The sequence below is a fragment of the Cetorhinus maximus genome, chromosome 2 (genome assembly GCF_964194155.1).
Source record: "Cetorhinus maximus chromosome 2, sCetMax3.hap1.1, whole genome shotgun sequence".
Lineage (NCBI taxonomy): Eukaryota > Metazoa > Chordata > Chondrichthyes > Lamniformes > Cetorhinidae > Cetorhinus > Cetorhinus maximus.
In genome coordinates this window covers 36650891-36674102 of record NC_135880.1, presented here as the reverse complement: position 1 = coordinate 36674102, position 23212 = coordinate 36650891, and the positions used below count along the sequence as shown (strand labels likewise).

Genomic DNA, 23212 nt, shown 5'->3' with positions numbered 1-23212 from the left:
GTGACTTGCTTGTGCCCCCCGCGAATGCTTGTCTTATGAGCGATGTTCGTGAACGCTGAGCAAGGTTGTGTGCACTCACTTCCAAGTTCCCCTCGAAGTTCAAGTCACCAGGGGCACGCCTTTTAAAGGCAGTCACGAAGCACGCCATTCTGAAGACACGCAGACGTGGCAGTGAATTTGACGTGGGGGGATGATTCCGGTGAGCAGGGCTTATCATTAGATGCAAATGTGTTAAGACGATGTTCCCAATGTGCAGCAGTGGGAAATGCGGCCTGCCATCCATGGCTGGAGCAGACGATCGCAAACTGGTTTCACAACGGCATAAAACCAATTTTTGGCCTTCTCACCATATCGTCGTCGTCCCCCGCCCACCATGATGCCCAATGCCAATGGGATTGGAAAATTCCGGCCAATGTCTCGACCCAGGACCATTCTTGTAAATATTTTCTGTGCGTTCTCCAATGCCTTCTGGTGCACAGAACTGCACACAATACTCTAGCTGAAGCTGAACTAGTGTTTTATAAAGATTCACCACAACTTCCTTGCTTTTGTAATCTATGCCTCTATTTATAAAGCCCAATCAGTGATGCTGACTGACAGTTGCCAAGCATTGTTTGAAAGTTAAACCAGGCAGCTTGACCCTGATTGGTCAAGGCATTGCCATGAGGAATGAATCAGCGAATGGTTGTCACTCTTTTTATTTAGCTGAAACAGGTACAATGTGTGTACATGTTCTTTCCATCTGCAAAGAACAGGGCCCTGTGTATTAATATATGTCAGTCAGCATCACTGGTGCATTCTCCATCGCAATGCCTCTACCAATCAGAGTCTACTTGTCAACTAATCAGCATTCTCTTCACGTACAGTATAAATTGTTGTTGTCCCCTTATATTGGTATTCTTGCGAAGTGTCCTGACGAGTGCAAGATGAAAAGCTTCGACATGTATCTTTTGTCAGCAATACTCAAGCTCTGTACTACCAACCGGCTATTGGTGAAACATAGGCCAGAATCTTCGGGTCGGTGAGCGGGGGTGGGCCCTGCTCGCTGACATGTAAAATGATGCACAGTGACATTGGGTGTGCATCCTGACGTCACCGCGTGTCATTCCGATTTTCAGTTCGGCGGGCGCACAGCCGACTCCGGTGCCAAACTGTCAAAGGCCTATTAAGGCCATTTAAATATCAATTGAAATACTTAACGGAGCTGCCCGTCCAAACTTAAGGTTGGCGGGCAGGCGAAGAGAACAGGCGGCCTTCGCATTTATCATGAAACCTCATCCACAGGCGGGATAAGGTTTCAGGAAGTGTTTATAAATTGAATGAAAGTTTTTATTAAAGTTCATTGACATGTTTCAGCTCATGTGACACTGTCACATGAGGGGACATGTCTTAAAAAATTTTTTTTCTCCTTATTAAAATTTTAAAAAATCAAGCTAATCTCCCTGAGGCAGCTCTGTGCCTCAGGGAGATTTCTGCGCTCTTTCGCGTGCATGCACGAAAGAGCACAGGCCTCAATTCAGCCTACTCAGCGCTTCAGAAGAGCTCAGTGCTTTCGGGTGCGTGTCACGCTGGGCGGGCCTTAATTGGCATCTCCCAAGTAAAATGGCGATGCGCAGCCAATTGCAGGCGGCAATCGGCTGCGTTCCCACCTGCACCCGCTCCCGCCAAACCCCCTCCCCCCCGATGGGGAGAAAATTCTTCCCATAGTTCCATAATGTTCGTGACCTCCAGATTCTCATTCAAGTGGCTATGTTACTCGCATGAGCCTAAACAGTCCATGTCATTAGACTGTTACATCAAGGAGGTCATTATAATGAAGCCCAATGTTATTTCCACCCCGTGTCCTCATAGGTGCCATTTACCAACTAACCTTTGTGCTTCACAAGTATGCCAGGCTATGACCATCTCTAACAGTAAATAATCAAACCATCTCCCCTTGACATTCAATGCCATTACCATCGCTGAATTCCCCACTATCAACATCCTGGGGATTACCATTGACCAGGAACTGAACTGAACCAGCCATATAAATACTGTGGCTACAAAGACAGGCTAGATGCTGGGAATGCTGCAGCAAGTAACTCACCTCCTGTCCAACCTCTACAAGAAAAAAGTCAGGAGTGTGATGGAATATTCTCCACTTGCCTGGATGAGTGCAGCTCTAACGACGCACAAGAAGGTTGACACCATCCAGGACAAAGCAGCCAGCTTGATCGGCACCCCATTCACCACCTTAGACATTCACTCACTCCTCCACTGAACACAGTGGCCTGAATTTTTCCTGCGTCGGGTGGGTTCGGCGGGAGCGGGCGGGGACGGTCGCAGAGCCAAATGCCACCCGCGATCAGCTTCGCGGCGCCATTTTATGTGGGCAGGCCAATTAAGGCCTGCCCAGCGTAAGGCGCGAGCGGTAGCGCAGCGCTACCTGTGCGACTGGGGGGGGGAGGATGGAGAGTCGGGGCTAGCGTTCTTTCAGAAAAGAGCGCTTCAATCGCCCTGAGGCCCGGAGACATGTTTTTATATTTCAGAAAATTTTTTAATACAATTCGTTAAAGCTTTAGGAAACCTCATCCCGCTCGTGGATGAGGTTTCCTAAAAAACGTAAAAGCCACTTGGCCTTTTTTCCCGCCCACCAACCATTAGGTTGGACAGGCAGCGTAAATTTGAAATTAATTAGTCCCTTAACGGCCTTAATAGACTCCAGGGCCTGCCCGCCGAACAAAACATTGCAAGACAGCGGGATGACGTCGGGATGTACGCCCTACGTCATCGCGCATCATTTTACGTGCCGGCGTGTTGGGCCAACTGAAAAATCCAGGCCAGTGGCAGCACTCTATACAAGATGCACTCACCAAGCAACTCACCAAAGCTCCTTCGACAGCAACTTCCAAGCCTGCAACCTCGACCACCTAGAAGGGCAAGGGCAACAAACGCATGGGAACACCACTATCTACCAGTTCCCCTCGAAGCCAAACATCACCCTAACTTGGAACTACATCATCGTTCCTTCACTGTCGCAGGATCAAAATCCTGGAACTCCCGACCCAGCAGCACTGTGGGTGTATGTGCAACACAGGGACTGCAGTGGTTTAAGAAGGCGGCTCACCACCACTTTCTCAAGAACAATTAGGGATGGACAACAAACTCTGGCCTTGCTAGTGACGCCCACATCCCATGAACAAATAGAAAAAGAGTTTCCAGCAGTAATCATTGGATATGGACCCCTGCTTGCCCCAAGCTCAGGGTGCAGGGGCAAATGGATTGCATCATTGCCCATACTCACAGGTTTATCAGGTAACTGAGCATTAACCAGGAGACAAACCTGAGGTCTTTATGTACGTCACAGTTTCACAGTGACAGCAAATTTACCGGCTGAACTACTGCGAGTGTCCCAAAGAAGTTTTAAAGATAACTCTCCCTGCACTAGGGATTCAATTCTTGGACCAAATTGTTCCAAAAACTCCCTTCTAACTCAGATATACAAGGTGGGAAAATCAGAATGGACTTTTCTAACATAGCTTTTGTGACTTTACTGAAATGATTATGTGTAACTAATAGCAGATACAGTAATGTAATCATGCCATGGTATATTCCTCCATATATAAAGACAGTAAATGTTTACATTAAAACTAGGGCTTTCGCCCTTGGATGGAATTTGAACCAGAAATGGTCAAAGGTAAGTTTATTAATTAAATCGTACCCAATGCCCTCCATCCTTCTTACCAGCATTGTTGAACCCATATGACTCTCTTGCTTTATCTATTGAGAATTTGGTTGTTGTCCATTTTCCATAGCGGTTGGGATCGAGTTCAATGAGGTCAAAATCAGGTTCCCCATCCATAATCCAGTCACTAAGATACTTTCCAATTCCACCAGCATGAATGATTCCATATCTGAAAGTACAGGTATCTTTTCTTTAAGATGCAAAAAATAACAATTTATGCCCAATTGTTTAGCTGGGATTTTTTAATTAATTAAATTCATTAGCATATATGCTTCCGGTTAACTCAGAAAACAATGACAGATGGAGGAAATATATTGGGCAGAGTTTTCCCATTGGCATGCGGGGGCGGGCCCCACACACCGACGCGTAAAATGACGCACGGTAATGTCGGGCGAGTGTCCCAACGTCACTGCGCACCATCGTGATATTTCGGCCAGCGGGCACCCAATCATCTCCGATGCGCGCCCGCCATTAATTGATGGGCCACTTAAGGCCCTTGAGGCCCCAATTGACGGTGACTTTTCGGGGCCCGTTCAATCTTCAGGTCATCACACAGGCGCAAAGGGTAGGACACATTTGTATAAACCTCATCCACGGGCGGGATAAGAGGGGTCAGTGGGGTCGCGAATGTGCTCAGTCAGATATTTAATTTGGAAAGTTACTGATACTTGCCTGTGTGAGCAGGAATACTTCAAAACTCATACCAGCTGCTTGGACAGGACTTTCAGCCTTCAGGTCAGCGCTCTACAGTGAAGATTGGGGCCTGCAGGTTTCAGGAAGCCTTCCCTTAGCCAGGGAATAGGTGTTGTGGTCTCCATTGGAGGCACCTCCTCTGAGGGGGGAGGGAGGGCCAGAAGGGGGAGGAGGACAGGAGTGCACATTCAGCCTCCAGGGGAGCCACCTCTGGGAGGACAGGTGCAGGCACAAGGGGCGCAGGGCCAACAGGAAGTCCAAGGTGGAAGGGGCCGCAGAAGACGCCGCTGTCCTGCTGCCAGGGTATACAGGCAGCGAAACAGCTACATCAATATGTCTGAGGTGCAGTGCCAAAGGAGGCTCCGTCCCTCAAGAGAGACAGTCAACTCTATCTGTCAGATGATAGGCCCTAAGATCTCCACTAACTGTGTGGCTGGATACCCCATGCCAGTGGCTCTAAAGGTCACAGTTGTCCTCAACATCTATGCCCCTGGCTCTTTCCAGGGCTCAGTGGGTGATCTTTGCGGTGTCTCCCAATCAGCTGTCCACACTTGTGTCAAGTAGGTGACAGATGCTCTATTCAGGCGTGCATTGATGTTCATCCACTACAGCTGAGACCAGGCCGGCCAGACACACCGAGCCAGAGGCTTTGCGGCCATTGCTGGCTTCCCCCGAGTCCAGGGTTCAATAGACTGCACACATGTGGCCATCAAGGCACCAGCAGTTGAGCCCGATGCCTTCGTCAACAGGAAGGGCTTCCACTCCATGAACGTGCAGATAGTGTGTGATCACAGGATGCTGATTCTACAAGTCTGTGGAAGGTACCCAGGCAGCTCCCATGATGCCTACATCCTCAGACATTCCCAGGTGCCGGGGCTTTTCAGTGCTCCAGCCAGGCTGGATGGATGGCTGCTGGGTGACAAGGGCTATCCCCTCAGAAGGTGGCTCATGACGCCTCTCCGCCATCCAAGAACTGAAGCTGAGCAGCGGTACAATAGGAGCCACACCTTCACAAGGGCTGTGACGGAGAGAACCATCAGTCTTCTCAAGATGCGCTTCTGATGCCTGGACCGTTCTGGGAGTGCACTCCAGTACCCCCCAGATCATGTGTCGCTGATAGTGGTTGCATGCTGCACTCTCCACAATCTTCCGCTGGAAAGGGGGGACGCTGTGGACGATGAAGATGTGGCTGCGGATGCACACAATGAGTCCAGCAGTGAGTCCGAGGATGAGCACGCACAGGGAATTGCTGAGGGGGTAGACTTTGACTGGGGCATACTGCAGGAAGGCAGGGACACCCGGGAGGCTTTAATCCAACGAACCTTCAGCTAGAACACCACAGATGGACCTCCAGGACAAGCCTGGGCTGTAGGCTCCATACTCGATACCTGAGTGCTACATCTGCCTGGATAGGAACATTAACTAAGGGCCTTGTTAATAAAGCTGAATGTGACACAACTCACTCATAACTCCATGGGTAACCATCCACCTGCAGAGGAAAAGAGGCACCCTCAGCCATGGTGACATGTCTGAATTTAATGATATTACAAAATGAACTTAAGGAAACAAAATGACAAAGATGTTAAACACCACACCAACTAATCATGACTTCATTGTGGGGCAACACAAAAGCACCAGTGAGAAACTCATGATGTGCCTAAGGTGCCTTAAATTTACACTTTCGGGTGCTACATCTAGCTGCTGTCCCCTCGCTGGGAGTGGCATCTGAGACAGCCTGCTGGCTCTGCTGTCCTGTTGGCCTCGATAACCTTGGCGGTCATCCTCTGGCCTTTGGAGCCTGTGCTGGCCATGCCTGGGAGGGAGCGGTTAGTTCCACAGCTGGCATCTCCCCAGTCGTCGCAGCCTCACCGGATGCTACAGTCACTGGCAGAGGGGCAGAGAAGCTGCTGCCCTCATCTGGAGCGCCCTGAGAGGAGCCCGCAGAGACGACAGTCAGCTGCTGCGCCAACGTGAGGTCGCTTCGGACCTCCCTGCTCACCGTGGATGTTTGTTCACTGAGCTGGGAAACTTGGTGCCCAGACCATCTCCCACACTGGCACTGACCAGCTGAGGTCAATGCCGATGTGAGGGCTTGCTGGTCCGAGCGCATCCTCAGGAAGCCCTGATTGGCCTCCTGAAGGAGCCTCTCCACGAGAGTCGCCACTCTCTCCATGGAGGAAGCCTGACGCTTGGCCATGAGGCTTACTGCATTGGCGATGGTCCATGTGGACTCCTCCACCATGGAGACCAAGCCAAGCATAGCTTCATGTATCTCCGCCAGATCCTCCCGCATGCCCTGCTGGACTTTCAGCGTTTGCTACCTCATGGACGACTCCAGAGGCACATCATCAGCCACTGACTGAGAACATGCCTGGTCCCTTGCAGTCCTCCGACTGCTGGCGCCATGGGCACTCTCTGTCTCTGCCAGCTCCTCCAGCGACTGTGAAGTGCCCTCACCACTGTTCCCCGGGACACCAGCTGATGATCTAATTCCCACTGAGGTGCTAGTATCTGCGCTGGTGCCTGCCTGGCAGAGATGATTTGACACTGGTAGGTCAGAGACTTCAGGGCCCTCAGGTGTGAGAGGGGGCCCCTGTGCCTCCTCCTGTTGGCCCTGCTCCGCTGATGCTGAAAGGAAGAACAAGGACATTCGATTAGTTAACGTGGAGACAATGTTAATGTGCATCCCTGTCCCCATGATCATTATGCGCTCATCCTTCCATAAGCAATGGTCAAGCCATGTTGCAAACTTCAATCACTGAACATTCAGCAGTGTCATGGCTGCTGGGACACTAATGGTGACCTCACTGCTGGGCAAACATACCTGCCCGTGGCACCCCAGCCTCACCGACACCGGTGGACCTGGGCGCATGGCACCTCTCCAGATCGAGGGCCTCCTGCTCAAACCTGGTAATAACGGCCAACTGGGCCGGCCCTCCCCCTGTCCTCATCTGCTCGGCGGCATTATGAGCATTCTTCTCCTGAAAAGGGGAGAAGAGCATTGATTAGTGCAATTTGTACCTGGAATCTCTTTGCTGTCGTCCCACCCCAACCAGAGTGGGACATTGCAAGGCTCCAATGCCTCCTCACCCTGCAGCTGCCGCACACTCACACAGAGATGCTAGGCCTGTCCCCCCAACTTGGCCAAATGCTGCTTACATCACATTTGGTACCACAAGGCCCAAGCTTGCAGAGCAAGGAGGCACAAGCACATGGAACGCAAAAGGCAGCAGATCGATTAGTGCCCGGCCACCTGGAAGCTCCCCTCCCAGCATCTCAGCACCCTGACTTTGACATGTTGTGCAGTTCCAGCACTGCGTCTCGGTGCAGCTCCTCCAGGTTGCCCCCAAAATAGCGATGTGGGTGCCACGGTACCACATGCTGCGGGTGCAGAACCCATCTCATCACCACCGTCTCAGGGTGACCTCGGGATGTTCCAATATCTGCTGGCCCACCCAGCGAAGGACACATGTCTTCAGTGATTCAATGCAGCAACTGCACACAGAGTTTGCGGAGGGGGATGGGGGAAGCCTACCTGCTGGGTTAAGTGACCAATGCCAACATGATATTCACCCTTCCAGAGCACAAAAGGTCATTGAAATGCTTGCGACACTGGATCCAGGTGCACCACGTCCTGGGAGCTCACCACCTCCTCCAAGGCACATTCGGTCATGTTGGGGGGGGGGCCTCCTCCTCCTGTCCCTGGGAACAAGGACCTCCCGCCTTCTGCCACCTCCTCGAGGAGGGCAGCAAGGCACTCATCTGAGAAACGAGGGGCACAGTGCCCCCCCCTGCCCTACCCTCCTGCCTGGCCTGCTCACCAGCAGCGCTCTGGGGAGCCCTTCTGCTGGCCATGTTTGACAGCTTATGCAAGGCTGCAGGAGCACTTTTAAACAGGCCGCCAGGTGGCCATTGGACCCGGTGGTCATAGTAGTCTTGCTGCTGCCTGCCCAGTCCCGCTGTCCTCAGGAGCTGCGTCTCACGCTGGGAGGGCCTTAATTGGCCCGCCTGTGTAAAATGGCGGCACGGACCCAATCGCGGGTGTCGATCGGGTCCGCGCCCACACAGCCCGTCCGACAGGCGGAAAATTCTGCCCATTAAAGTGATCACCTGCACTGTCCCTACCAGAGTAGGGGGGAACAGGACAGCTTGACAGTCCAGACTGGCAAAAGGCATCTTAATTTAGGAAGGATGTCAAGGCTTCAGAGAGAATGCAGTGCATATCTACTAGAATACTACCAGGGCTGCGGGACTTCAGTTACATAAAGAGAGCAGAGAATCAGGGGTTGTCCTTCTTAAGCAAATAAGGTCATGAATAATTTAATAGTGGTTTAATATTTAATATTTATTATGGGTTCAGGTCCGGAAATTCCCATCCAAAGTCAACGGGCCTTTGCCTGGTCCGTCAAATTTTCCGTCCTGCCCATGACAATTCCCGCTGCGGGTGGGACAGGAAAATCCCAACCATAGTGCTTATGTTACTGGACTAGCAATCCAGGGTCCTGGCCTAATGACCTGGAGATATGAGTTCAAATCCCACCATGGCAGCCGGGATATTTAAATTCAGTTAATTAATTAAATAAATCTGTAATAAAAAATTAGTATCAGTAATGGTGACCATGAAGCTGCAAGATTGTTGTTAAAACCTATCTGGTTCACTAATATCCCTTAGGGAAGGAAATCTGGTCTGGCCTTTAAGTGACTTTTTTTTATTCTTTCACAGGATGTAGACTTCGCTGGCTAGCCCATCCCTAATTGCCCTTGAGAAGGTGGTGGTGAGCTGCTTTCTTGAACAGCTGCAGTCCATGTGGTATAGGTACATCCGCAGTGCTGTTAGGAAGGAGTTCCAGGATTTTGACCCAGCGACAGTGAAGGAACAGCGATATATTTCCAAGTCAGGATGGTGAGTGACTTGGAGGGGAGCTTGCAGGTGGCAGTGTTCCAATACATTTACTGCCCTTGTCCTTCGAGGTGGTACAGGTTGCAAGTTTGGAAGTTGCTGTTCGAATGAGCCTTGGTGAGTTGCTGCAGTGCACCTTGTAGAAGGGACACATTTCTGTTACTGTGCATCAACGGTGGAGGGAGTGAATGTTGAAGGTGGTGGATAAGGTGATAATCAAGCGGGCTGCTTTGTCCTGGATAGTGTTGAGCTTCTCCAGTGTTGTTGGAGCTGCACTCAGCCAGGCAAATGGAGAGTATTCCATCACACTGCTGATTGGTGTCTTATAGATGGAGGGCAGGCTTTGGTGAGTCAGGAAGTGAGTTAGTTTCCACACAATTCCCAGCTTCTGACCTGCTCTTGTAATCGCAGCATTTATTTGACTAGTGCAGTTCAGGTTCTGATCACCCAGGATGTTGAAAAAAGGAGATTCAGCAATGGTAATGCCATTGAATGTCATGGGGAGATGGTTGGATTCATTCTTGTTGGAAAGAATGCAGGTCATTGCCTGGCACTTGATGTACTTCCGAGGATTGGGCTTCACATGGGGCGGAGGTCATTACACAGCACAGACACCTAAAACAAGCTACTGAGTTGTTTCACAGACTCCTCCCTAAGAGACCATTTTGGGCGGCAGTGAACCCACATTACACTCTTAGGTGCAGCTAAAGCCTCTCATCCATAATTTGAGAATGTTCCTTTTAAATTTTGGTTCGATTTTTCACTGACTCCCAGATATATCCACTGCTGGATCTGGCTAAGTGCTATCGAAAGGTTTATGATGCAAAAGATAACCAGGCAGGCTTCCTCTGCAAGTTTGTCCAATTTGAACTATAGATCATGCAGTAGTGATTCTTGAACATCAGCAAACAGGGGCCAATAATCTGACAATAGGTTTCCAGTGTGCTAAAATGCACTGAACCACCCCCATTTCCTGGCTCCCGATGTTATAAAGCCTACAATATGCTTGAGGCACCCAGAACGCACCCATGTGGGGTGGCTATGCAATGGGTGCTGGGAGTCCAAACACAAGGCTCTTGAGATCGCCGAAAAATATTGAAGTAACTGGTTCACCCTGTAATGTAACTGAGGCATCAGAACAGCACTCCAGCTGTAGAATCCCCATTTGGAATAGTGCTGAAAGGGAATGATCAATGAAAAAAAAAACTCAACGCCCTTGCTGAGTTTCATCCTGTCCCCCTACATTTAGCTCATGCCTCTCCCATCCATGCTAGAAACTCCCCTGGTGAAGAATGAACAGCCAGCAATCCTTCATTGCTTTTCAATAAGTTCACTAGCCTTCTCAAGGGAGTTCAGGAATAAAACGTCCTCTTTTGTGTATACTTTCAGTCAGAATAGTGTATTTAAGATTCATGTCATTCGGTACAAATTATCTAGAGTTGTGAAGGCAGTCTGCTGACAAATCAAGATAAATAGAGCTATGCTTGACAGTATGATAGATACCATCCTGTTCAAAGTTTCAAACTGCAAAGTTTCCTTCATGCCTTATTCTACGTGTTCAGGTGGATCCAACTCTCTCATTTGCCTTCTCTGGGGTGTCAGACATACTAAGATTATTGTGCCATTCTCAATTATCAAGGTTGTCAATCTATGCTTCAGGGATTTCTCACTTTTAGACATAAGAGTGAGTGTGTTTTTGAATTCAACCAACTGGGCTTCCAATTCTTCCAGTTCAATTATTTCTTTCTCAGGTTGGGTAACTGCTTCTGTCACTTTGTTCATAGTCTCATGGAATCCTGACATTGACAACATAAGATTCCTCTGAGAAATCTCATGAAACTTACCCAAGGATGTATCAGAGCAAGTTTGTCTCTGTTGTTTTTAATGTCTCATGGTGGATTTGCAGGCATGCTGAGTCTTTTCATGTCTCCAGGTTTCAATAAGAGACTGACTGGAACAATACCAATGAGACCCAAGAGTTAAAATCACCCAGGTCTCACACTCGCAAAGTGATGTCTAATCATTCAAAAGGATGATCAGTCAACAGATATTGACAGATCTAGGAGTTCAAATTGAGAAGGGCTAATTTTACCTACCCCAACTCACTGCCTGGCAGCAATAGTAGAATTCATGTACTGTCGAAGATGTGCCAGAATTTCACTAAAGTGGAAAATCCTTGTCATTTTATGAATGAATGAAACAATTAATGATATTGGTTGAAAAGAAACAGAAACTGTACCTACCCAAATCCAATAGCCACCCAGTAGTTCCGGACACCACCGTGTGGTCCAGCCATTGGAAGGATGTCCGGGGTGTATGTAATAGGACCTGATATTATGTTAATTATATCTGCTTTTTTCAAAACTGGGACCATCTCCATAGCATTTTCAACATTGTCCATGATTCTATCCAAATCCGATTCGAAAAGTTCCTTGCCAAATCCTGGAATAGATCATCATACAAAAACTCTGAGTACATACACTGCCTGAATTTTGATGTATCTGATATGTGAATAATGCCAGAGGAAAGACTAAATGCTGCTGATAGTCGACGCACTCATGGAAAAACAAGATGCCTTCCTGCTGATTATACATTCTCGTATTGATGGATCCCAGCAGTAATCAATCCTCCAAACTGCCTGCCTGTATATAGTTAAACCAGGATGTCAGCGAGAGCAGGGTCGTGCTAGGGTTGACAGTGGAACTCAGTTGGTTTGAGTTAAGGCTGCCAGGTGATGTTAAAATGCCGTGGGAGCTGGGTTGGTTCAAGAGTGCAAGAGGATATTAGGTCAAGTCAGAGTTGCCAGCAGGAGTTTGGATGGGACTGCCAGTGAAATTCAAGCCAATAAAAGAAATATGGCTGCATCCTTCACCTCTATCCCAAATCCACCGCCGGTTATTTTTAAATAAGTACTAGCTGTGCTGAGCTTGACCTTCCTTCAAATAGTAACCACTGTTTTGAAGACACATTTTTCATTTCTATTTCCCCCATGCACAACTGCACCACTTCAATATGAGTGGCCTTGAATAAATCCTTCACAATCCTCGACAAGCCCTTTTTAAACACTTACAAGGTGCATTAAATGGCCGCCGGGCTGCTGTAGTCGATGCTACTTGCTGACTCTTCAGGTGGCGGGGGTGGGAAAACTCTGCCATCTGAAAAATCCTGCCCTATGATTCTCTGGCTCGGAGTGCTTTTCCTCACTAAAGGCACTATTACAAGCGCTATATACATGCAATTGTTGCCGCTGTTGATGTCTTCAAAGCGATAGCATGTAGATGAGGGAGAAGGGTGCCAAGGATAGCTCCTTGGCGGAATCCAGAGGCAACACGATACATCCAGGGAGAAAACTAATTGCTAGAAATGGTCTAGCTTGATTGGATTGGTAAGTATGGATTGAAGTGAACAAATTCTTATTGGGCTGGGCACCACAGGAGAGATGTTGGGAGGAGAATGATGTGGTTGATCATGCCAATGGCTGCATAAGGGCTCAGAAGAATGAGAAGCGGTAATACACCATGAGCGGCAAATATAACTCATTGTCAAGATGAGAGCATACATTCAACATCAGAGGTGGAAATGGAGGTGGATGATGTTCTGGAGTGAAAAATGTGATCTTGGTAATGAGGCGAATTGGAGGAAAAAGCTAATTTTTAGGGTGAAAAGTACCTAAAGATTCTGTGCTTCATGATTCACCCGATGTGGAAGCCAGGCTGACGGAATCAAAGCCAGAGGAATGTAAATACTGGCAACTGCTATAATGAATTGCTTTGTTTTTGCCAACATTAAAATTCCAGGACGTTTGAACGTAGCTGATGGGGGTAACAGAAAAGCAAAGCTCGGTGTCGTAAATGTGAAAGCTGACTCTATGGCCTGCCTTTTAACACCACCCTCCCCCTGAACCCCGTCCATCCACGGCAGAAGAGGGAATGAAGGGGAGGGGACGTTTAAAATATCAGGATCGAAGAACCCAATTCCATTCTCACCCCTTTAAATTTTTACTGAAATCAGGCCATTAATGAGGTTCAAGCAAACAGCAGGCTGGGGCCTAATTAGCAGTTCAAAGTCACAACCTAATGTCATAATCGAGGCTGCAACTTAAATTTAACTAGAAATGATGGAGAGACATAAGCTGTCAGCTGCCTGGCAACTGAACCAAGACATGAGTGGTTGACTACTGGAGGCAAATGCTAAAGATTTGCTCTTTTTAACTCCTTGTGGGCAAGGAGGAACAGGAATGATCCCTTCAGGCCTCAGCACTGATCACAACATCAAGCTTCTTGCACCCACCCCCTCAACCCCTGGCTCTGATCTGCAGCCTCCACCCAGCTCCGAATTGCAATCTTTCAGCCTCCTCTATGCGAGGTTGGCAATTAGGGCTGGGGGAAGATCAACAATCGGGACGGCTGGTGGTAGGGGTGGGGAGAGGCTGGTGATAGGCTGGGTAGGCCGAAGATTTCCCTCAACAGCCAAGGGAAGCTTTCCTGCTCCTCCCGACCCATGAGGAGCACTTCCCTTGTTCAGCAGCAGCTCCTGTCACTCGTTCACTGCCAGGTTTCCCAAATCCCTCTTCACAGCAGGACACTGGGATGCCCATTATCCTCCAGCGCAGAAAAGGTGACGGGTGCATGTGCAGCGTGCTGAGGTCGCATTCCCTGAATTTCACTCCCATCGCTCAACTTTCTCTGGCCTGTCCTGGCAAGGTTTAATATCAAGGCCACAGAAATGATGAAGTAGGTTTCCTTTCTAGGTTAACTGTAGAACAATTGTACACAGTTCTCTATAAACATGTTTACAATTTCGCTATGGCTGGTGCAGAGAAGATATCCCCCATAATTGCCCTTGCCTTGAAATATACTTCAATAGAATACAATATAAAACTGATACTTTTAAATGAAATTATAATATCCTCCTTGTACCTGGTGGGACACCATCTGTTAACCAAGACTCCTGTATCATCATCTTCTTCTGATCTTCATAGGGACCAAACAGTAGACCATCACGCTCCTGCCGCAAGTAGTAAGATCCTTCCAAATCACGGAGAACAGGAAGCTCTTGTTTCAGTGACTTCACCTCTGGGACTGTTGCTGTGATGACATACTGATGATGGACAGGGATAAGGGGATGCTCCAAACCAATCATATTTCCAATTTCGCGGGCCCAGAATCCTGCAGCAAACACAGCAGGTAAAATGAGCTTAATCTAGACCTTCACCAGGACCAGTTTAGTTCAAGGGCTGAGCAACCAAAAACGCCCACTTTCAGATGGGTTTAGCTCACAATGGATGCGTATGTATTTTCAAATTAAAAACAGGCTTCGAAATCATATTACTAACATTTGTGAAATTGCAGTTTGTCGTTTTAAATCAGTGAGTCAAAGTGGAGACCTATCTGGCAGCTTGAAAAGCCACACCGCCTCTATTATTAACTATAATAATAAACAGAGTGGCATGAGAGCAACATGAAAGACTAGAGAGGAACAGAAAGCAAAAAGAATATGAGGTTGGTTTTCCCTCCATTGCCTGGGGGACAAAGGTCAAAATTACCCATTTGGAATCTGCAGAGAAGGTGGATAAGTATAACTGATTGCGATTGATGTGAGACAGATAAAATCGTTACAGAAGAAAAATCAAATTTAGTGGAGTTGTCAGCTAACCTATAGTATCTGGAGGAACATCGAGAACATATGAACTGATCTGTATCCTAACTCTATTTACCCAGCTGGGCTCCATATCCTTTAACCCTTTGTCTAGCAAAAATCCATCGATCTCAGATTTAAAATTACTTATTAAGCGAGCATCTATTGATGTCTGTGGGAGATAGAGCCACGCTTTCTACCACCCTCTGCATGAAAAAGTGTTTCCTAACTTCTCTCCTGAACAGCCTGGCTCTGATTTCCAGGTTATGTTCCCTTATCCTAGACTCCAGGTAGGAGAAGAAAATATTTCCCTCTAACTACCCTATCAATTTCCTTTAAAATCTTAAAAACCTCAATAAAATCACCCCTTGACCAGGAATATTTCTGGAATACAAGCCTACTTTATGTAACCTCTCCTCATAATTTAACTCTTGGAGCCTTCCAAGGCCAATATATCTATGCTAAGATGCGGTGCCCAGAACTGTAAACACGACTGCAGACGTGGTCTAGCCAAGGCTTTGCACAGCTGTAGCAAGACTTCCTCAACATTATATTCTAGCCCTCTAGATATAAAGACTAACATCTCATTGCCTTTTTGATTTTTTTTGTATCTGATCACTACATTTCAGTGATCTGTATGCATGGATCCCTAAAGCTCTTCGACCTCTCGGTTCGAAGCTTCTCACCATTGAAACAATACTCCAACCTATCTGTTTTTTGGTTCAAAATGGATTAGCTCACAGTTACTTGTGTTGAAATCCATCTGCCACAGAATGCAGTCTGGAAGTCCTTATAAACCACTTCCATAGACATTCCCCTCTTTACTACTTTAGATACTTCCTCAAATTTCAATTTGGTTTGTTAGATATGACCTACCCTTTACAAATGTAGTTGGCTTTTTCAAACCAGCTCAGATTTGCCGATGTGCTCAGCCACTCTGTCCTTAATTGTAAATTGCGACAACTTCCCCACAGCAGCTGCTGGACCAACATCTTAATAATACTCAGATCTATCCTTTTTTGGCCTAAGATGAACTATCACATACTTACTGGTCTATAATTCCCTAGTTTCTCTCTCTCACTCTCACACCTTTCTTACATATGGAGTTACATTTGCAATTTTACAATCTCTGGATAAAATCGAAAGCACGTTGGATGTTTTTGGCGAAGCAAGTGTAATTTCAACCACTTCCTTTAAAAACCTAAAGTGGAAGCCAACAGCTCCTGGATATCTATCAGACTTTAGTGACAGGGTTTCTTTCTACAACTGTTTTCTTGCTTAGTCATTGATTCATCATTTGTTTCCCAGGAATGTCAGGTATGCTATCTTCTTCCTCTATGATGAAAACTTACACAAAGCATTTAACATGTCTGTCATTAATTTACTTTTATTTGCAATATTATCTGCGTCTATTTTTGAACGGTCCACGTTTGGCATTCCGACTATTTTGCACGGGTGATCTATTTAAGTGTGTGATCCTTTGATTTTTTTTTGTGCAGCTGAGAGGCGTTAACTAAAGGGGCCGATTTGTGCCCAACCTGCTTCAGGACGTTTGGGTTACTACGTTACCGCTTACAGAGAATATTCCCCACATTATCCTTGACAACTCTTTTTTTCTAATTGTAAAAATGTTTTGTTTTATCTTGATATCCATAAGAACATAAGAAATAGGAGTAGGCCATTCAGTCTCTCAAGCCTGCCCCGCCATTCAATAAGATCATGGCTGATCTGCCCCAGACCTCAACTCCTCTTTCGTGCCAGCTCCTCATAGCCCTCAACTCCCCGGTATTTCAAAAATCTGTCTACCTCCTCTTTAAATACTTTCGGTGATCTAACCTCCACAACTCTCTGCGGTAGAGAATTCCAGACATTCACTGCCCTCTGAGAGAAGAAATTCCTTCGCATCTCAGTTTTAAATGATTGTCCACTTATTCTGTAACTAAGTCCTCTAGTCCAAGATTCCCCCACTAGTGGAAACATTGTCTCAACATCTACCCTGTCAAACGCTCACAAGTTTCTTTGTCTACTTGCTTTTTCCTGTCTTTTTTGTCCTCATTTGATGTTCTTTGTATCGCGCCCTGACCTCTGAACTGTTCTTTGTACTTTTATGAGCTCTTCCTTTTAATTGTATATTAAATCTCACCTCATTTTGTCAACCATGACTGTTTTATTTAGTAAGTAGGGTTCTTGGCCCTTAGTAGTATATACTGGTGCTGTCTTAAACTAAACACCAAATGAACATGTCCCACTGTTTATCTGCAGTTTTACCCAATAACAGTTTTGTTGTTGTCAGCCTGTCACATCCTGCCAAAGTCAACCTTAGCAAAATGTAAAATCTTGTTAACTGTTACATTTCCCCGTTTCAACCCAAACATTGATTTCAATCTATTATGGGCACTATTAGATAAATGTTAACCTGCTGTTAGGTTATTAACAAAGCCTGGCTCATTACACATTACTAGATTTGGTATGTCTTTCCCTCTTGTTTGTCTTAGAATATATTGCTTTCCGTAAACTGTCTCGAATGGAATCAAGAAATTCACTACCTTTTTGACTTCGGCCACTCTGCTCCTCCCTATCTATTTGAAAATTAAAGTCTTCCAGTAAAACAGCCCTGCTTTTGCTACAAACCACTTGAATCTCTAAATTCTGCCATTTCATTGCACGTTGGCAACTTCCATTAAAGCCCTCCCGTAATCCTCAATTCTAACTGTAGAGTATCTGCTGATCGTTTTTACTTACTTATACTTTCTCTTCCTAAAGCTGTAATAGTATCTTGAATCAATAAGGCCTTCCTCCTTTTCTTCCAGTTTCTCTAAGCTTTTTAAAGGCTTTATAAGCTGAATATTTAATTCCCAACCATGGCCAGCTTGCGGCCATGTTTCACTGCCGGCCACCATGTCATATTCCCCAGGGACAAATGGATCAGATGTTAAAAACCTGAGCTTACCTTCAGGAAACATTTCAATTAAAGATACAGTCAGTCTCTTCTGCTAATCGTTGCAAATGCTTCAAGTGAATTCAGTGAACACAACAAAAACCCTGCACTATTAAAATCTCTTTTTTCCTTCATCCCCATATTTAAAGCAACAGAACTGACAAGTGGTAAGATTGAAATGGCGAGGGCGAGAGCGTCACGGACGAGAGGCAGATGTCAGTTTATGACCTGGTCTGCTAATCCCCAGTCGTTGTCATGTGGGAAGCCATCCACGGTCTCTCCCCGCCAAGGAAAGGAAAAAAAAATTGGAGAGGGCAGTCACAACTTCACAAGATTTGGTGCCTCTGGTAGCCAGTTACAAGGGGCCTTGACTTCAAAGCCTAAATTTTCCCATATAACTGAAGTTTAGTTCTAAATGACAAGAAACACATTCGGATCTCACCAGAATTGCAGCACGCTGACCACAGCCAGATTTCTATGGTAATCTAATTAGTATAATTATCAACGGGGTTTGGTGAAACATTTCATTTCAGTGAAGCTCGCACTGGGTTAACTTTGAATTATAATGGAAATGGTTGTCTACCTTGGTGGATATGTCTTCCTAGTTTCAGCTTGAATTCAGCACGGGGAGGAGGTGGCTACGGGGAGGTGGTGGCTTAGTGATATTGTCACTGACTAGTATTCCAGAGACCCAGGGAAATGCACTGGGGACCTGGGTTTGATTCCCACCATGGCAGATGGTAAAATTTGAATTTAATAAAAAAAATCTGGAATTAAAAGTCTGATGATGACCATGAAACCATTGCCGATTGTTGTAAAAACCCATCTGGTTCACTAATTCCCTTTAGGGAAGGAAATCTGCTGTCCTTATCAGGTCTAGCTTACATGTGACTCCAGGCCCACAGCAATACCCTCAATTAGGGATGGGCAATAAATGTTGGCCTAGCACATCCCGTGAAAAAACTTGCATTCATATAGCATCTTTTGCAACACAGGGAACACCTTGCAGCCAATTGAGTACTTCTGAAGTATAGTCCCTGTCGTAATGTAGCAAAACGCGGTAGTCAATTTGCACACGGCATATCCCACAAACAGCGATGTCATAATGACTAGATAATCTGGTTTTAATGATGTTGGTTGAAGGATAACTATTGGCTGGGATCCTGGGGAGAACTTGTCTGCTCTTCATCAAAATGGTGCATAGATCTTTTACATCCACCTGGGAGGGCAGATGGGACCTTGGTTTAACATCTCATCTGCAGGGTGGTATCTCCAACAGTGCAGCTCACTTGATAGTGCACTGGAGTGGCTGTTTAGATTTCGTGTTCAAGTCTCTAGTGTGGGGCTTGGACATTACATTTTGACTCAGATAGGAACATAGGACTTAGGAGCAGGAGTAGGCCATTCGGACCTTCCAGCCTGCTCCGCTATTCACCTGTTCCCTATAACCCTTGACTCCCTTGTCAATCAAAACTCTATCTAACTCAGCCTTGAATATCTTCAATGACCCAGCCTCCACTGCTTTCTGGAGAAGAGAATTCCACAGGCTAACAATCCTCTGAGGGAAAGAATCGTCTCCTCATCCCCGTCTTAAAAGGGAGATCTCTTAATTTTTAACCTGTGTCCCCTAGTTCTGGTCTCCTCCACAAGATGAAACATCGTTCCGGTATCCACCCTATCAAGTCCCCTCAGGATCTTATCTCTTTCAATAAGATCACCTCTCATTCTTCTAAACTCCAATGGGTATAGACCCAACCTGTTCAACCTTTCTTCATAAGATAAGCCTTTCATCCCAGGAATGAAGATCTGAGAGTGCTACCAGCTGAGGCGTGACTGACACTCGTGACTGACACTCTTTATAAAACACCTTTAATGCAGTGAAATGTCTCAAGGCTCTGCCACCAGGAACAGTGGGAAACTTACAGCAGTTAAAATCGGTAGACGGCCAGGAAGAAGATCGCATTAGTATTAATACAATCCAGCTAAAGCAGTGAATCTGGAGAACTAGGATGTTGTTCTTGCAGGTGAAGGTGTTTCTTTTCAGTCAAGATGTGGAAGGGAAAATCAACTAGGTTTCTTGCTCCTAATCCAGCAATCCATGCTGGAAGTATACGTGTATAAAGAGAATTAGTACTGACTGCAATGACCTATCACTCACTATCAAGAATCACACATAAGTGAAGTACGGGTCAGGGTGGCGAGTAGCCTTTGGAGTAGTACCCAAATCCCTGCAATGGATTTGACATTTAAAGGATAGGAGGAGGGGTGTAGTTCAGCAAGAATAATAGTAGCAATTCCTAGCACGAGTCAAAATAGTGCCACTTTCAGGGAAGTGGAGTTGAAGAGTGAGTCCAGAACTAGGGGGCACTGTTTTCAAATTAGAAATTCTCTTTTTAGGACAGAGATGAGGAGAAATTTTTTCTCTTAGAGGGTTGTGCGACTTTGGAATTCTCTGCCTCAGAAGGTGGTGGAGGCGGGGTCATTGAATATTTTTAAGGCAGAGGTAGATAGATTCTTGTTAGGCAAGGGAATCGAAGGTCATCGGGGGGGGTGGATGGGAATGTGGAATTCGAAACACCAACAAATCAGCCATGATCTTAATGAATGGCGGAGTAGGCTTGAGGGGCTGAATGGCCTACTCCTGCTCCTATTTCATATATTCATATGTACATAAGGGTTGAAAAAGGCCAAAACTTTAGGGCCCAGCAGATCACAGACCCATATACCTACACTGCATTTTATTTTACTAAACAGTGACTTGAATGAACGGTTTAAAAAAGGAAGGGGCTTATTCAGCAACTTCCACACACACAGCACAAGTACACTACATAAACAACAGCTGACATTCCCTCATAATTGGATGGATGAAGAGCCAGGAACGTTCACAGAGTAGAACAAATAAGTAGCCAAAAAAATTTTTTTTCCAAGATTATTAGTGCTGTTTTGTTACTAATATAAGAGATATTATATTACTTTTCAGTTTAGCTTATCCAAGAAAACAATGATGCACTTCGACCCTATGTTCTCTGATAAGGCAAAATGAGTGGGTCTAACTCCAATAAGAACTTGAGCGTATAATCTTGATTGACACTTCAGTGCAGTGCTGAGAGAATGCTGCATTTGCAGAGGTGCCATCTTTCAGATAAAATGTTAAACCGAGGTGTTATTCGTTTGTTGAGTGGGCTTAAAGATACTCACGGCATTAATGAAAGAAGAGAATCGAGTTTTTCCGATGTCCTGGCTATCATTCCTCCATCAATAACAGATTATCTGACTGACCATTCATTTGTGACTTGGGGTAGAATTTTGCCCTTGTCGGGTGGGCTCAGCGGGGGTGGTCAGGGAGCTGACCACCGCCCGCGACCGAGGCTGGAAGGCGATTTCACACTGGCGGGCCAATTAAGGCACGGAGTTACCTCAGGGAGGTGAAGTGTTTTTAAAAAAAAAAGACATGAAAAATGTTACGAAACATGTCCCCTCATGTGATTCTATCACATAAGCAGAGACATGCTATTAGTTAAATTTTAAAATTTTTATTTTATTTTTATTTGCTTTAGGAAACCTCATCCCGCCCGTGGATGAGAGTTCCTAGAAAGTGCAATGACCGCTTGGCCTTTTTTGCCTGCCCGCCAGCCGTAAGGTTGGACGGGCAGCGAAAAATTTCTTACAATAACATTGTCATCGGCTTTAGTAGGCCTTTTAATTGTCAGTGGGTGTGTTGCTGATTCTGGTGTGCGCCCACTGACTGAAATATCGCGCGACTGCGTGTTGACATGGGGCGCTCACCCAACGCGTGTCATTTTATGCTCGAGTGGGTTGGGTGTGCACCTGCCCGCCGAGGTAAAAATTTTGCCCTTGTAGTACCGTACTGTGCTCAAAATGGCTGCTGTATTTGCTTACAACACAATGTCTTCAGCATAGAAAAGAATCTCAAGGGATTTAATAGGAACTTTTGGTACAAATGGTGGTTTTTAAGGAGAATCTTAAAGAAAGGGAGGCAAATCGAAAGGCAGAGAAACAGTTCAAGAATGGAATTCCAACCCATAGGATCTAGGCAGCTATTTAATAACAGCCTGGCCTTCATAAGTAATCCATTGGTTATAAAGTTCTTGTGGCTTCCTCTAAGGAGGTGAAAGGTCCAACATGAACGCAAGCTTTTATTTCATTCCAACATCATAACAATCTGTTTCTATCACAAGGTTAAGTACACCCACTTGAGGAGCCGGAAAGGTTACATTATCCCCTCCTACCCCTATGTATGCCTTTAGTCAATGGCATGGCTTTGTGGAAGAGGGTAACAGCGAAGGATTGATGTCATATTTTGAAAGTGTGTGTGATCCAGTGGAAAAAGGCAAGTTAGCTCACCTAGAGCAGATGAGGATGAATTCCAGTCCATCAATGGTATAGAATTAATATTCAGTTTATTCCTTCGTACAATGTGTTTTTCCTTGAGGATAACAACAATAATCTTATCCCAAATGCTGTTTCTGAAATATTGTTCTTTTGAAAAACATTTTCTTTACTGTTGTCGAAGGACAGAGTTTAGGGACGTAGGAAAGAAAGACGACCATTTATATACATTTACATACCTTAAGCATTCATTCCCTCCACCACGGTGCAGAGTGAGAGCAGTTCTTACCATCAACTAGATGCACTGCAGCAACTCGCAAAGGCTCTTTCGATAGCACTTTCTAAACCCACGACCTCTACCATCCTGAAGAACAAGGGCAGCAGATGCATGGTGATACCGAACACCCACAGCCTGGTGGTGATGGGGTCTGGTGATGGTGATCCGGGTCTGGTGGGGCGGGAGAGATCAGGGCAATGTTGGGATGGGAGTGGTAGGTCAGGACAGGAGGGGCCCGATTGTGGAGGTTCCTCAGGCATGCACCTGGATCCAAGAGATGAATGTGAAGGTGCTTACCTCCTGAACCCACCAAGTTCTCACCTTGCAGAAGTTGCCAGTCACCAGATGGAAGGTCACAGCCTCATTATCATACTTGAAGTTGCAAGCTGCCTCACAAGATCATAAAGAAATAAAAGCATGAGTAGGCCATTGGCCCATTAAGCCTGCTCCACCATTCAGGAAGATTATGGGTAATTAGATTATGGCCTTAGCTCCGCTTTCCTGTCTGCCCCCCATAACTCTTGACTCTCCTGTAGATCAAAAATCTGTCTAGCTCAGCCTTTAATATATTCAATGACCCAGCCTCCACTGCTCTCTGGGAAGAGAATTCCAAAGACTAATGACTCTCTGAGAGAAGAAATTCTTCCTCATCTCTGTCTTAAATGGGAAACTGTTTATTTTTAAACTGTTCCC

General features: G+C 46.1%; 1 protein-coding gene across 2 annotated transcripts in view; it reads right to left on the bottom strand.

The window, feature by feature from the left end:
* Positions 1-23212, bottom strand: part of dmgdh (dimethylglycine dehydrogenase) — a 159083-nt gene that overhangs the window by 51372 nt on the left and 84499 nt on the right. For both annotated transcript variants that reach the window (XM_078563311.1, XM_078563316.1), the window contains 3 exons: positions 14237-14485; positions 11561-11759; positions 3724-3893 (listed from right to left, as the gene is read on the bottom strand). In XM_078563311.1, the coding sequence (XP_078419437.1) occupies positions 3724-3893; positions 11561-11759; positions 14237-14485 (618 nt within the window). The remainder of the gene's footprint in view (positions 1-3723; positions 3894-11560; positions 11760-14236; positions 14486-23212) is intronic.